This window comes from Hyperolius riggenbachi, chromosome 1 (genome assembly GCF_040937935.1).
Source record: "Hyperolius riggenbachi isolate aHypRig1 chromosome 1, aHypRig1.pri, whole genome shotgun sequence".
NCBI classification, from domain to species: Eukaryota; Metazoa; Chordata; class Amphibia; order Anura; family Hyperoliidae; genus Hyperolius; species Hyperolius riggenbachi.
In genome coordinates, this window is record NC_090646.1 from 600,415,310 (window position 1) to 600,430,861 (window position 15,552).

The following is a 15,552-nucleotide window of genomic DNA, read 5'->3' on the forward strand; positions in this document are numbered from 1 at the left end:
TCTACACTGAGTAAGCTGTTAAAATAAGACATTGAGAGATCTGTCAGTCCTGGTATTGCCACAGACGAGGTGAGTATTGCTTCTTTTCTCCACTGTGCAGTTCTCATTGCTGCACAGAGCTCTAGATGAATGCACTACACTATCAAGCACAGAAATTCACTTACTTGAGTCATCTCTCTGATGGAAGCTATACTGTCTAGAGCCTTCTGAACTCTGTCGTAATTCTTTTTCTGAGGAGAAAAAAAAACTATGTTAAGAATAAGACAATGATAAAATAGCTAACAACTAAAGGCTAACACCATTTACTTCAATACTTCAGGCAAATGTAATGAAAACAAAAAAAAGAGAATTGCAAAAATATACTTTCATGTTTCCCCATCTACTCTTATACAGTTTTGCCTTTAAAAAAAAAAAAAGAAAAACAATGCATGTGATTAAACAAAAATCATAACAAAAACTCAGAGGAGGAGAGAGATCCTAGAGATGTTCTTAATCCTATCAACATCCCATCACCAGGTCTTGCAGTAGACAGAGGCTGTTTCTATTGGCTCTATGCTCCTGTCAGTCGGTAATCATCGAACATGTTACTTTTTACTGGACTTTCCAGCCTTGATGTCGGTAATTTACCTTACTGCTAGGGAATTTCAGCTTGCCATGCGGCAACAGAATTGACATTTTACAAAATGCTCCAAAAATGCTCTGAAAAATCAGCTGTTTTCAGCATTACCGAATGCGGTAATGCTTAATTCAGTAAAGCCTATATCCGACACTGGCATTTTCCTCCATAGGTAAGTTGTACAATACATGACATAGCCCGACTTAAGATAATTGGCTGCAGCTAGATGGCGCTGTTGCCAGAAAAAATCAGCACAGAGTCATGCTCTCTTCAGATCAAAGTGGCAGACACTCTGATAGCCACTAGCCCAATCCTCCACCGCTGCACTACATAACATAAATATTACATGGGTGCATTTGGGCTTGCTATAGGGGCACTGCTGCCGGATCTGGTTGAGCACAGCATTTTCCCATGCGGATTAAAATGTTGAACACTTTGATCCCCTCGAGCACCAAGCTGCGTTGCATAATAACAATATTACACTGGCCAGCATGCAAGAGCTACAAGCCCGCAAGCTCCCCCTCTAGAGCAAGGAGGTACAGACTCTCCAGATCACCACCACCACTGGGATCTTGCGATCACCCACATCCCCCTCCCCAGCATCCTGGAAACAAAATAATATGCTGGGGGTATGTGGGTGATCGCGAAATAACGTTGGAAAGGAGGGCAAGATACTGAAGAGGTTATGATTGCCTCCAAGTCAGAGAAAAGATCAAAATTATCCCATGTACCAATGCTACCATGTCCGCACAAAAATTCAGGAGAGAAGCCTTGCTTTACTGTTGGTTTGGGCACTTACTCTGGGATTAAAGGCCAAGGTCTGAGAATCATTGGGGTCTACTACTGAAGGATATGGCTCAAAAATAACAACTTTCCTTGGAGATTCCAAAGCAGACCGGCACATGGATACGAGAAGATCTACAACCTAGAGACAAAAGATACAAACAAGACTGCATCAGATCTACATTGGGAAATAACATGCATGGGAGATAACACTGGCATGTTTAAAGTGTACCCGACGCGACATGATGAGATAAACATGTGTATGTTCAGTACAAAACATATTAATAAACAGGCTGTTTTATTTTGCTGCCTGAGAGAGTTAATTTCTAGGCATGGAAGTGGCAGCTTCTGTGTTGTCAGTTCCTTGTTGGGGATATAGTAAACATCACTGATAAGCACTCATAAGCAAAGTAATAAAAGGTTTCCTGGCAGAATACAACTAACTTCTGAGGGCAGGGTAAAATACATGAACTATTGACCTTTTTCTAACTCTGGGACACTTAACAGGCTGCCACTGATTAGAGACTGTAAAATGTTCAACCTATTTTGTAACTGTTTAAATATAAAAAAAAATCCCTGGGATACTTCAAAAAGTAATTTTTAGGAGAAGGAAAATAAATAGAATTGTTTATCTCATCAATTTATTTTCTCTTTGGGTTCACTTTAAAGGGAACCTAAACTGAGAAGGATATGGATTTTTCCTTTTAAAATAATACCAGTTGCCTGACTCTCCTGTTAATCCTGTGTCTCCAATACTTTTAGCCACAGCCCCTGAACAAGCATGCAGATCAGGTGCTCTGACTGAAGTCAGACTGGATTAGCTGCATGCTTGTTTCAGGTGTATGATTCAGCCACTACTGCAGCCAAAGAGATCAGCAGGACTGCCAAGCAACTGGTATTGTTCAAAAGGAAACATCCATATCACTCTCAGTTTAGGTTCCCTTTAAAGGGAAGCCGAAGTGAGAGGGATATGGAGGCTGACATGTTTATTTCCTTTTAAATAATGCACATTGCCTGGCTGTCCTGCTGGTCCTTTGCCTTTAACACTTGTAGCCATAGACCCTGAATAAGCATGCATATTAGCTGTCTATGAAAAACCTGAAAAGATTAGCTGCATGCTTGTTTCAGGTGTGTGATTTAGACCCTACTGACCAGAAAGATCAGCAGGACAGCCAGGCAACTGGTATTGTTTAAAGGGAAATACATATGGCAGCTTCCATAAGTCTCACACCTTGGGTTCCTCATAAAACATTATTTTTATGATAAAATGGGAACTGAGATGGGGATTATCATACTGATTAAAGCAGGCCTGAAACATTTAATACTAAAGAGAAAATTTACAATACTCAATTACAGGAAAATAACAAAAGCTAAGAACCAACCATAATTATGTTTCATTTTTTGCACAAGACATCTACCCTGATTGGCTGTTAGCAATGGTCTAGAGCCGGGGTCAGGAACCTTTTTGGTTTAGAGAGCCATAAACACCACATATTTTAAAATGGAATTCCGTGAGAGCCATACAATGACCTCAATTCAGTAAGCTCATTTCCTGTCTTTAATAACGTTCCTAGAGTTATCACCATGGTGATAAGGCATGTAGCATTCACAAAACATTTTACCTCAGGTAAACCTAAAGTTAACTCTTCTGTCTTTAAGTTAACTCTTCAATCCTTAAAATAACTCCAGAATGCTAAAGTTAAAGACAGGCTGTTAATTAACTGCATGTGAAAATAACTACAGAGGAGGTAAGTTAAAGTGAACCTCCAGAATAAAAATCTACTCCGCAGAACTGAAAAGGCTTGGTGTTTCTTTAACAGTTTCACAGCATCAGAACTTTGTTTTTCTTACCAAAGCATCGTTTTTAGCTGCATTTTTAGCTAAGCTCCACCCATAAAAAAAGCCCGGGCTTTTTTCCCCTGATGCTGTGCAGAGCGTGATGGGATTTCCTATGTTGTTATTCACGTTGCCTAGCAACTGGGAGAGGTGCTCAGAACACAGGACAGTTGGAACTGTGTCACATGCTCCCTGTCACCTCCTTTCAACCAAAAAGATGGCTGCCATCATGAAATCAAACATTTGCCTGTTCTTTTAAAACAGTGTGGGTAAGAGATTATATTACCTATCTATTTTAATTAACATAACTAATGTAACTTAATGACAGTATGTTTGTTTAGGCTGGAGTTCCTCTTTAACTACAGAGGAGGCAACTTAAGGAATGAAGAGATAAGATAACTCTCTCACTGTGTGGTGGCACGCTATCTCTTGCCTTATCTCCAGCATGATCTTAGTGAATTGAGGCCAATATGTTTCAAACTGGGACAGTAGGGCTCATGTCTCTGTTGCCATGGTGATGTGTATACAGTTGATCCACTGGGCAGCAGAAGAGTCAGACACATCTTTAGCTTCTTTTGAGTTTCAGCAACATCATGTCTTTTCCGAGAGCCAGACAGGAGAAATACAGACTAACAACTTGTACAATTAGCTAGCTGACTTGGGGGTTGATTCACTTTGTAGAACGAGATCCCCGCACTTTGGCCAGATAGGCTGACTGTCAAGTGACAGGTAACCTATTGGGCCAATCAAAGTGTGGGGATCTCGTCCTACAAAGTCACTGGACCTGACAGGGCCCAGAGTGGAACAATTGGAGCATCTGTTTTGGGGTAGCGCAAGTAAGTTAGTGATGCATGCTACAGCAGTAGCATGCCTACTTTGAAAATTTTACTTGAGCTGCCACACTAAGATGCGCTACTTGAGCAGTGTAGCTTAGTGAATCAGCCGCTACTGATTTGTATGTGAGCCAGATGTAGCCATCAAAAGAGCTGCTGGTTCCCTACCCCTGGTCTATAGGAAGTCATAGAGAACCATGCCATCACTCTGATCCTATGAGATTTGCAAGGCTCTGATTTGCTAGTTGCAATCACGTGCTAAAGCAGGGAGTGTCTTGCAAACCCTGTGAAACTGATTGGGTGCTTGTCCATGGGTTCTCATACAAACAAGCAATGCTACTGAGCGCTAGTCTTCACTAGAACTTCATTTCATGCCGAATACAGGCAGTATGAAGCAAACTGATGTAGGAGCTGCCAATTTCTATTCAGAATGAAGAAACCACTAGGTGAACTGATAAATGTGTCTTCTTTGACCGCTTAAACATCCTCCAGTGCAACAAAACCTCAGACTGGAAAGAGAACGTGGAATCCAAGACTCTTGTAGAGGCTCAAATCCTCTCAAAACCCGCTCTAGCCATTAAAGGTAATGTGGTAAAAATATGAGCAATCTGACAGATTTTGGACTAGTCCATCACCTCATGGTAGATTCTCAGTATTAACTTCTTTGCAAAAACCTGGAAATGACCTGTGCAAAGATACCAGCTATACTATTATGGCTGTTGGACTCAGCACTTGCAGTTCAGTAAGTGCTTTTGCAAATAAATAACTAATAATCCCCCATGAGCAGATGGCTAGTCCAATCCTGCCATATCTGTCAGATTTTTACTACATAAGTGATAGCGACATAGGAAAAACGAAATTGTAAATGTACATTAATATAACATTTTTCTAGATAGATGTCCTTTAAAAGACACCTCAACTAAGTTTTGGAAAGAGCCAGAGTTGGTAAAGAAGCGTGGAGGACCTCCACAGGGGATACTAAAATTGATCCAGCAAACTTGGACTGGATTTTTTAAAAATGGTCTACTTTATTATGGTATTAAAGATTGTAGCCTTTGCTTGGATTGCCCAGGAGAGCACAGAAACTGTGTGTCTGCTGTCTCAAGCAGGTGACAATGTGATCTGGGTATGTTTAAGAAAAATAGGCAATGCTGTGTGGAACCTCAATGACACAAACATTAATTTACATTAACAACCCTCATAATGATCTGATAAGTACGGGTAAGGTGGAGGGCAAATCCTATGTATTTATTAAGAGAACATAATTCCAGCGCAGGTTTGTTGGGTCAAATGGAGATGCTTAGGAACCACTGAGTAAATCAGGCCTGAAAATATAACTCCTCAAGAGCACACTACTTAGGCAACAGTGTTTTCTAAGTAAAGCTACGTATCATGTGGAGAGTTTTCAAGAGATTTTTCCCATGACCAGCGATTTTTTTGTGGGACGAGCGATCGTTTCCACGATTTTGAAGCGTAGGTACATGTGCACGATTAAGCGAATGACGAGATTACGACCCTCACGGCGGAACGGATCTTCAAGATCGCAGACGACTCCCACGCAAAGTGCCTTGATTGTTTAAACTCTTGTTTGCCCCCCTCGTGTGCCGTTGTGTGACGTCACACGAAGGAAGCTAGATCGCGGAATTATCGCTCGTCGCAGTGTTGATGGTTCCCTGATCCATCCTCCAGTGAGTGCGGGCCTTTCGGCTAGTTTCTCCAGCAGTCATTTGACATTTCAGTTTTGGTTACAAAACTCAGAGCTAGGCTGATGGACTGGAAGGGAGGAAATCTTCCCAGTTGAGGATCCAAACACCAGGAAAAGCCCAGAAGGCTACTTCTCCAAAAATTGCTATCTGTGTCTTGGACACATTCTTATTGACTCCCTATCCCACTGTCTACGCTAACAAAACCTGCACTGGAATCCCAGGGATTAAGGCGAAAAATGAGTCTTTCAGATGTGTTTTACACCAGGAACTAAGGAACTAATGTGTTGACAGATTATAAAGAATAAAAAAGTAGGAAAAACGTTATAACCATATGCAGTACTAATAAAATCAAAGTCCACTTAATCTTCTGTGTGAGCAGATAGGAAGAGTGTCTGTAAGAAGAAAAGTAAATCCTTGCCTCCCTGGGGTCTTTTCCTCATAGTCCTCCTTTTTGTTCCCCAAGCTTCCTCTCCCCGTGGCATGTTGAAATGTTTAGTGAGTGTCAGTTTAATCTTGAAGGCCTTCTATCCTGCCATTTTCAGTCACTAGAATCATGAGAATGGTAAGTGATTGCAGGCCAGGTCTCATCAAAATTTGCTATAGTGCCAATTACTGGAAGACAAGGACTGTCTTGTAAGATGCCTGTAAGATCTTAACCAGTGTTGGGTGGGGAGGAGACACTTGCAGAAGACATAATGGGAGGACTGGGAACCATGAGAAGTCTACCCGGTTTTGTGCTCAAATCAGAGTTATACATCAAAATTCTCTACAAGTTTTTGAAACAATTTACTGATCTTATATTTTTGTTATTCCTATGGCTGTAAAGTGACGCTTTTACATACCTGAGCGCCGGTGGCAATTTCATCTGCGGCTTCATTCATTACACCTAACGTCTGAAAAGCAAATACGCACAATTCCCTTTCACACACTGTGGGCTGCCGGGAATAAAAAAAAAAAAAGATAGGTTTATTGACCTTCCATACTTATAAAGCACTGCTATGGTAATCATTATTTTATACAGTATATTTGCTTATGTCTTCACCTACAAAGCTTACAATTCTAAACACCAAAGAACATACAATCTAATGCTCACCCCAGAATCATTTTACAGTATGCTCATTAGCCTACCAGCAGAACACCTCGGGGTGACTCAGAACCACTAGGAAAGCATAGCGGACTAAAAGAGACCAAAAACCCTCCTACTAAAAAGCCACCTCTCAGTGTAATTTGCCTTCTTAAAACAGAATGTATTTGCAATAATTCATCTTTAAACTGTGGTTTCCCATGATGCATCACTCCTGAATATGCACATTATCCTTTTATGCCCCTGAAGCCAGGATCACATCCAGAACTGGTAATATATAGCAAGCCAGTAGCTTATACATTTTACACAGCCACAGCAACCCCACAAGTAGACAGCCTGTTTCGGTCTTTTGGTCCTCCTCAGTGTATGGCAGGGCTTGATATGGTTCTATCGGCAAAAAAAGAAGAGCAGCAGTGAGTGACTACGAGGGCACAGGATGGCTGCATGGGACTGGTAGAAGCCCCAGGTAAGTGAAACTTTTTTTTTTTTTTTTTGCCTGATAATTCCTTTAAGTATGGACTATAGGACGGCAACCATAGATGGAATTGGGAAAATTTGGGCGCCTGTGGCTCTTGGACTATTTGGGTGCCCCATAGGCACTAATGCAAAATACAGTATTAGCCATTGGTCGCCGAAAGAAGAAATTTGGGAGCTGGGCCCATCCAACCGAAATTTTTCGTTTTGAGAATTAGTGTTTTGAAAAATATTGTTTTTAAATTTGTTTTGACAATTATTTTTATAAATTATCGTTTTATTTTTTTTTAATCATTTTGAAATTAGTTGTGAAAATTATCATTTTGTAAATTATTGTTTTGAAATGTATTGCTTTTGAAATCCATCGTTTTTTGTAATCGCGTTATTTGCAGCGGAGATTTAGATTGTTAGGGTTAAGTGTCAGGGAGGAAATTTTAGGGTTAGACACCACAGGGGGGTGTTAGGGTTAGGCATCACTGGGGTGAGGGTTTTAGGATTAGGCATCGGTAGAGGGAGGGTTCTGTGTGAGGCAGGGTTAGGTTCAGTTGCAGTAAAACATTGGTAATATTTACCAAGGTTTTAGTATGCTCATTATGACTAAACATATTTCCATTTTCATTGGTATAGGCGATATTTTACAATTTCGGTTTCACCCCTTGTTAATACCGTTATTTTAACATATGTATTATTGTATCTCAGATAAAAATGAAGAAATTTTTTTTTTGTTATAGACCATATTTTAAAATTTCGGCTATGCGCCTTATTTGATGGACACCTACCAAATTCAGTTAAGCAGATTTATCCAAACCAGGATGCCAAGCAAAAATGTTCAATACTTTACCAATATTAAATTGTCATTAGTTTAATTAAGGCCTTGTAAAGTAAAAGAGAAGCCTTCCATAGACTATCCTTTCACCTTAAAGGGAACCTAATCCGATCTAAAAAAAAAAGTTTCCCTTACCTGGCGCTTCTACCAGACCCCTGCAGCCGCCCTCCTCCCCATGCTGGGACAAAACCATCCTCCGTTCTCCCGCAGCCACTAAATTTTGTTTTTGCCGCCATGGCTTTGCGCATACTCAATCACGCCCCTGCCGCCAAAAGCGTCCTATGCACACGCAGAATGAAAACATCTTGTCCTGCACATGTGCAGGATGCTTCCGGCAACAGGAGTGTGATTGAGGAAGCGGGCGGCCAGGACCATGCGGGCACAGTGACCATCGCCTGGCGGCTGCGGTTTTTACCATTGCGGGCACAGGGCTGCTGCAGGGGGCTGGTAGAAGCCCCAGGTAAGTAAAAACACTTTTTTTTAAGATCAGTTTAGGTTCCCTTTAATTCATGTCCAATATCAGTTACTTCAGGTAAATTGTAATAACATTAATAACATTTGGCAAAAACAGTAGACAAACAATGCCAGGTCTGTTCAGGAGGCTTTACATATTATATGTTCCTGTAAAGCATTGGCTTATATTATATCGTATCATGGAAATGCTGCAGACAGAGAAATAGTCAGTTACAGCATGCAATCCTACTATCTGGCCACAAGATGGCACTGTTACAACAAAGCTTATCAGATCATATAGCTGATTATTATGCTCAGATCACCGCAGGCTTTTAACTTGGGTGTTTTAATTCACGAAATACTTCTACACTGCTCAGCACTTGTGAAATGAGATGTCAGATAAGTTGATGTACAGTAAAGCGGCGCTCCATGGGCCTTACTTCACTGCTCCCGCTGAGAGGCAGGAAACCGAAGCCTTTTTGTATTAAAAACACGGAAATTCACAGCGCTGTGCTCTGCAAGCGTACTCTGGCACGCATTGTAAAAGGATGTTAGATGAATAGTAAGTAAGAACACTCCAAAAGACCTGAGATTCTAACAATACAAGCCCAACTTAAAGGACCACTATCGCTACATGATTTAAAAAAAAAAAATGCTGCGTTGCCTCCTGGCGGAATTTATTAGACCGCCAGGAGGGTTAAAGGGAACCTAAACTGAGAGGGATGTGGATTTTTCCTTGTAAACAATACAAGTTGCCTGGCAGCCCTGCTGATCTCTTTAGCTGCAGTATTGGCTAAATAACACACCTGAAACAAGCATGCAGCTAATCCAGTCTGACAGTCAGAGCACCTAATCTGCATGCTTGTTCAGGGGCTGTGGCTGAAAGTATTGGAGACACAGGATCAGCAAGAGAGCTGGGCAACTGGTATTATTTTAAAAGAAAATAAAAATGTCCTTCTCAGTTTAGGTTCCCTTTAAGGTGCGTACACACGCACTACTTCCGCCAATGACGAGTTCAGCCGATAGTAGCATATGTGTACGTGCTGTCGGCAGACTGATAAGGCTGTTTCTGAACGATCTGCTGAGCATGGCGTTTATCAGATATCGCATACTTCCTGTATTCAGCACAGACAACATTTGCATTAAACCATACATGCCAAATCTGGCCCTCAGAGCCATTACATTTGGCCCTCAACTTTGCATTATGTTTGGCCCACTCTATAGCACCAGGGAAGTTATATTGGAGATGAAGCCTGAGATCATCAGGGAAGCCATATGGGGGAGGAAGGGGTAAAGCATTAAACACCAGGGAATTGTATAGGGGAGGGAGGGGGCCACCTGGGAACTTTATAAGGGAGGATGGTGCCCAACAGACATCTAGATTGACCCGTGACTAAGTCACTGGTGTACAAGTTCGGCTCACTTTGTATTTGAGCTTGACAGCCCTGCATTAAACAGTGCAGCACACGCTAGTTTACAGCAGCCTCAGGATTCTCCCTCCTTTCTACAAAACCTACTCCTGATGATCATATGCCAATCAGAATCTGATCTCAGTGAGTACATACCATTCTGGACTCTGGCGGGGGTCATTAGATGATAAACGGGGGCTAGAGGCCGCATTGGGCCTTCCCCTGAAGCACCACTCTGGGAGGCCCATTGAATGAACTTTGCCTTAACATTATAATCAATTATTTCTGTATTCCCTATTTGCAATAAAATTAAATTGTATATGCCACTATGATTAGATAGCAGAAGCCCAGGGCCCTATCTGTCATGTGCACCAGTGTTTTGTTTTTCATTTTATTTATTTTTTGCAGCTTCCAGTATGCGATGAATTAGTACAGTGTGTGTGTGTGTGTACAGTGTGTGTGTGTGTGTGTGTGTGTGTGTACAGTGTGTGTGTGTGTGTGTGTGTGTACAGTGTGTGTGTGTGTGTGTACAGTGTGTGTGTGTGTGTGTACAGTGTGTGTACAGTGTGTGTGTGTGTACAGTGTGTGTGTGTGTGTGTGTGTGTGTGTGTACAGTGTGTGTGTGTACAGTGTGTGTGTGTGTACAGTGTGTGTGTGTGTGTGTGTGTGTGTGTACAGTGTGTGTGTGTACAGTGTGTGTGTGTACAGTGTGTGTGTGTGTGTGTACAGTGTGTGTGTGTGTGTACAGTGTGTGTGTGTGTGTACAGTGTGTGTGTGTGTGTGTACAGTGTGTGCATGTGTGTGTGTGTGTGTGTGTGTGTGTACAGTGTGTGTGTGTACAGTGTGTGTGTGTGTGTACAGTGTGTGTGTGTGTGTGTACAGTGTGTGTGTGTGTGTGTGTACAGTGTGTGTGTGTGTGTACAGTGTGTGTGTGTGTACAGTGTGTGTGTGTGTACAGTGTGTGTGTACAGTGTGTGTGTGTGTACAGTGTGTGTGTGTGTGTACAGTGTGTGTGTGTGTGTGTACAGTGTGTGTGTGTACAGTGTGTGTGTGTGTGTTTGTACAGTGTGTGTGTGTGTACAGTGTGTGTGTGTGTGTAGTGTGCGTGTGTGTACAGTGTGTGTGTGTGTATAGTGTGTGTGTGTGTACAGTGTGTGTGTGTGTGTACAGTGTGTGTGTGTGTGTACAGTGTGTGTGTGTGTGTGTACAGTGTGTGTGCATGCGTGCGTTAATGTGAGGTTTACCTGCAAGTGGTGCCCCCTGCTGGTCACATAGGCTATGATTATGTGCGACCGAACTCTCTCACCTGTTTTTTGCTGAACCTATACAGCTCTTGCTAGATTTGTTACTACAGACACAGGTGTATTCTATTACACTTGATTGGCTGACGGGTTGTCTGTGGACCGATATAAAATGGCAGATTGCTGGCTGGGATTGAGCATTTGCTTCTCTTGTGTTTTGCATTCAGCATTTAGAGGCAGTGTGGGTGAATCCCCTGGTGGTGGCAGCACTAAGGCTCAGCTGCACTTCCCCTCTTGGTGTCGCATGGGGGTTTGGGGGTCCCGGGCCGAGGCAGAGCCCAGGACCCCCATCTGTCATGTGCACCCGTGTTTGTGTAGATACCAGAAGCATCAGTGCTAGAGAGATATAGATGTAATCAGAGCTACTTACCCTCAGCATTGGTCCGTTTTGAAAAACATGGGGCTCATCACAGACCACGCAGTACTCGTTGAGCACAGGTATTCTTTGCTCAGCAAACTCTATTGTCTTAAGCCAAAAGGAAAACACATTAATCCAAAATAGTAGTTACAAAATTGCACATAGTATAATGACTTCTTTATTGTGAATTATAAGCATATTTCTGTCAGAAGCCCTGTTCAGCTTCCCTTTGACAGCTCCAAATAATAACCCCCACATCACAGCTCATAGATGTGCCAGGAACTGCTATCTTGCTAAGCCCCACCCATTTTAACTATGCCCCACCCTCTCGGGTACCAAGGATATTGGGAGTGGTCCTATTAGCCAGGAGTGAAAGATCTTGCATGTCCTGAGATATCTTTAGATAAGGCTTACAGTATGCTGTAAGAAAAAGAAGGCGTGCCTTGCAAGAACTACATTTATTTGGAATTTTTACATATTATGGATACTAACTTTGGGGAATGTATGTCCTTTTTTTTAACAGTAATGAAGTAAAACTTTATGGTTTTACTGCTTCTGCTGTAGTATGCAGGGGTGTTTTGTACTTGACTGTTTTTTACACTGTATTTTACTTAGTAAACAACTGTATCTATCCTATTCCAAAAAATACACAGTGTTCTCCCCAGAAATTTTTTTTCCAGCCGGGAGGCATGAAAAAGTAGCTGGGTGGGGCGAGATGAGAATGCAGGGCCAGTGCTTCTGTGAGCAACTCTGCTTACAGCATAGGAGAAGGTGAGCCAATGACAGCCAAGTGGTCACCAAAACTAGCCAGGTGGAGCACCCGGCTAAAAGAGCCTGGGGAGAACACTGAATACCACCGTTTTACTTTCTGTGTACAGCAAAGTTCCTAGTATCCGGCACCGGTGGGGACTGCCTGATGCCGGATACATGTGCTTGCTGGTTGCTTGAACCAGCTAAAAAAAGCATAAACCTCCCTCCTATTCAGCATTAAATACTTACCAAGTGTCCAGCGCCGTCTTCTAACCATCTGTGGCCCAAATGCAATTAACTTTCTCTCCTGAGTTTTCTCCAAGGAGATAATGTTTCATTTTCTATGTAGAATACATTTTCAGCACTTAACAGTTGAAAAAGTACCAAAAAGTAGGTGGAAAAGTACTGCCAAAACTATTTTACGTATTTTCTTGTTTGCTAGTGATTCAATAGGCGTTTTATTGACAAGTTTGAAAATATCACTTAAAGCGGAATATAACCCTGCATTTCAACTTTGCTCTAAAACATTATTTACAGCATATTATATGCAAAAAGCATTTTTTTTTACTAGACCAGCATTGGAAGGGTTAAACACAGAGGTTTTAAGTTCCATGCAGACATTCAGATAGTTACATTCTATTTAGTGTGTAACTGTTTATCAATAGATACATCTCTTTGGCTGTCCTCCAAGCTCCTTCTCAGTGAGAGAGATGAGTCATAATAAACACATATTTGTAAACAAAAAGTATCTAACTCAAGTTCGGATTCGTCTGCAGAAATCTCTAGGGACTTTAAAGCCCTGTGTAACCCTTCCAATGCTGGTCTAGTAAAAAAAAAAAATGCTGGTTGCATATAATATACTGTAAATAATGTTTTAGAGCAAAGTTGAAATGCAGGGTTATATTCCGCTTTAAGAGAAAACTCAGGAGAAAAAATTAACTGCATATGGGTTTATAGCTCTAAGCAGCTTTCCGGCGTCCTCCGTACACAGCTACTGGTGTGTCACCTGATCCGTGCCGGGTCACGTGACACCCAGGGAGCCGTGCATGCAAGCCAAACCCCTAAAAACACAGTCCTCGTTATTCCCCCAGGCATGTCGGTTAGTTGTGATTTCCTGTTGCCTAAGTTCCAGATAACGGGGACTTTGCTCTAAAAGCTAAAAAAGTAGGTTTAAAGGGAGCCCGAGGTAAGAGGTATATGGAGGATGCCATATTTATTTCATTTTAAGCAATACCAGTTGCATGGCTATCCTGCTAATCCTCTGCCTCTAATACCTTTATCCATAGAGCCTGAACAAGTATGCAGCAGATCAGGTGTTTCTGACATTGTCAGATCTGACAAGATTAGCTGCATGCTTGTTTCTGGTGTTATTCAGATACTACTGCAGCCAAATAGATCAGCAAGACATCCAAGCAACTGGTATTGTTTAACAGGAAATAAATATGGCAGCCTCCATACTCTTCTCACTACAGTTGTCCTTTAAAGGGAACCGAGGTGTGAGAGGGATATGGAGGCTGCCATATTTATTTCCTTGCAAACAATCAGAGTACCTGATCTGCTGCATGCTTGTTCAGGGTTTATGGCTAAAAGTATTGGAGACACAGAATCAGGAGGACTGCCAGGCAACTGTTATTGTTTAAAGAGACTCTGTAACAAAATTTTGAGCCTTATTTCTTCTATCCTATAAGTTCCTATAGCTGTTCTAATGTGCTCTGTCTTACTGTAGCCTTTTCTAGTTGCACAGTGGCTGTGTTATCTCGGTTATATGATCTAATCTTCTCTCCTCTGTCCGGTCTGTCGGGCTCAGGCAGTCAGGCTGGAATGTGCTGTGCTGCTTGTGATTGGATAGAAGCTATACACACCCTCTCCAGGCCCCCTGCACACTCTGTATGACTCACACACTGAGCTACTCTCAGCCTATCACTTGCTATGTCTTTTGTTTGTAAACACTGCATAAAACTGGCAATTACAAGCCAAGATTGCAGCAGAGAGTGGCAGAAACTGCACAGAGGGGCCCAGGAGAACATAATGAATAGAATGGTATGCTTTTTATTGTAATTTTACAGTACAGATTCTCTTTAAAAGGAAATAAATATGGCAGCCTCCATATCCCTTTCACCTCAGGTTTCCTTTAATGTTGTATTGTCTCAACTGAACAGAGTTCTAAGCCAAAATATATGGACTAGCAACCTTTTTTTACCAAAGTACCAAACTTTGCATTAGAAGCTGCACAGCAGCCTTACCTGTACGAGAAATCCGTGTGCTCGCACTGGGACGCTTTTTGCATTATTGGTAGGCTAAAAAATAGATAACATGCATACATGGACTTTAATATTCATTTGCACTCTAAGGCAGACAGATCGGGCACATTTCTATAACAGATATCATATGGACATTTAATGTTAACCTAAAACTGTTTTCAAAGCAATAATGACCGGTGTAAACTGTAGGAATTAGATACAGTTATTTGTGGTCCAGAGTTAGTTATGGAAAGAATCTGAAGACATAACATGGTCTTTAGTATTTTCAAAGACATAACAGCAAAAGTTGTTTAGATGATACCTTTAATGTAAACTTAAAGTGTGGAAATCTTGCCAATAAATCTTGTACAGTTAGTCATTACAGGTATTACCTAAACAACTTGTCTTGTTATGTCTTTGAAAATACTGCAGACCGTGTAATATACCATGGACCCGATTGAGGCACCATAGGGCTAGAAAACACTGCCGACCATAAGAGATCCAGGAACCCAGATGTAGATTTATTTAACATTTTTCACTAAGCAGGGTCAGATTTCTGGAAAGGCCCCAAAGGCCCGGGCCTTCATCGGCTGCAGCCCAAGAGGGCACCTGGGATCCATCAGTACAGAACATTAGGGTTGATTCACTATAACAAATAGCGTGCCTTATCAGAGTTAATATGACTTATCAGAGTAGCCTAGCGAGCGCTACGAACTTTGCCTGCTAATTGGCAATGACGAGAGCTCCACTCGTCCTGCCCTGAGCCCCTGCAGGTCCAATCACTTTCAAGGACATTATCCCCTCACTTTGATTGGCCCAATAGGCTGCTTGTCAAGTTTCCTGTCAAGTGACAGGCAGCCTATTGGGCCAATCAAAGTGCAGG

At 41.9% G+C, this 15,552-nt stretch overlaps 1 protein-coding gene across 2 annotated transcripts in view; it reads right to left on the reverse strand.

Annotated features, from left to right (window-relative positions):
• The window catches only part of PARP8 (poly(ADP-ribose) polymerase family member 8), a 438,516-nt gene that overhangs the window by 43,837 nt on the left and 379,127 nt on the right, over positions 1 to 15,552 (reverse strand). For both annotated transcript variants that reach the window (XM_068249475.1, XM_068249466.1), the window contains exons 14-18: positions 14,673 to 14,726; positions 11,692 to 11,787; positions 6,617 to 6,709; positions 1,416 to 1,541; positions 165 to 230 (exon numbers count right to left, since the gene is read on the reverse strand). In XM_068249475.1, coding sequence (XP_068105576.1) covers positions 165 to 230; positions 1,416 to 1,541; positions 6,617 to 6,709; positions 11,692 to 11,787; positions 14,673 to 14,726 — 435 coding nt within the window. The remainder of the gene's footprint in view (positions 1 to 164; positions 231 to 1,415; positions 1,542 to 6,616; positions 6,710 to 11,691; positions 11,788 to 14,672; positions 14,727 to 15,552) is intronic.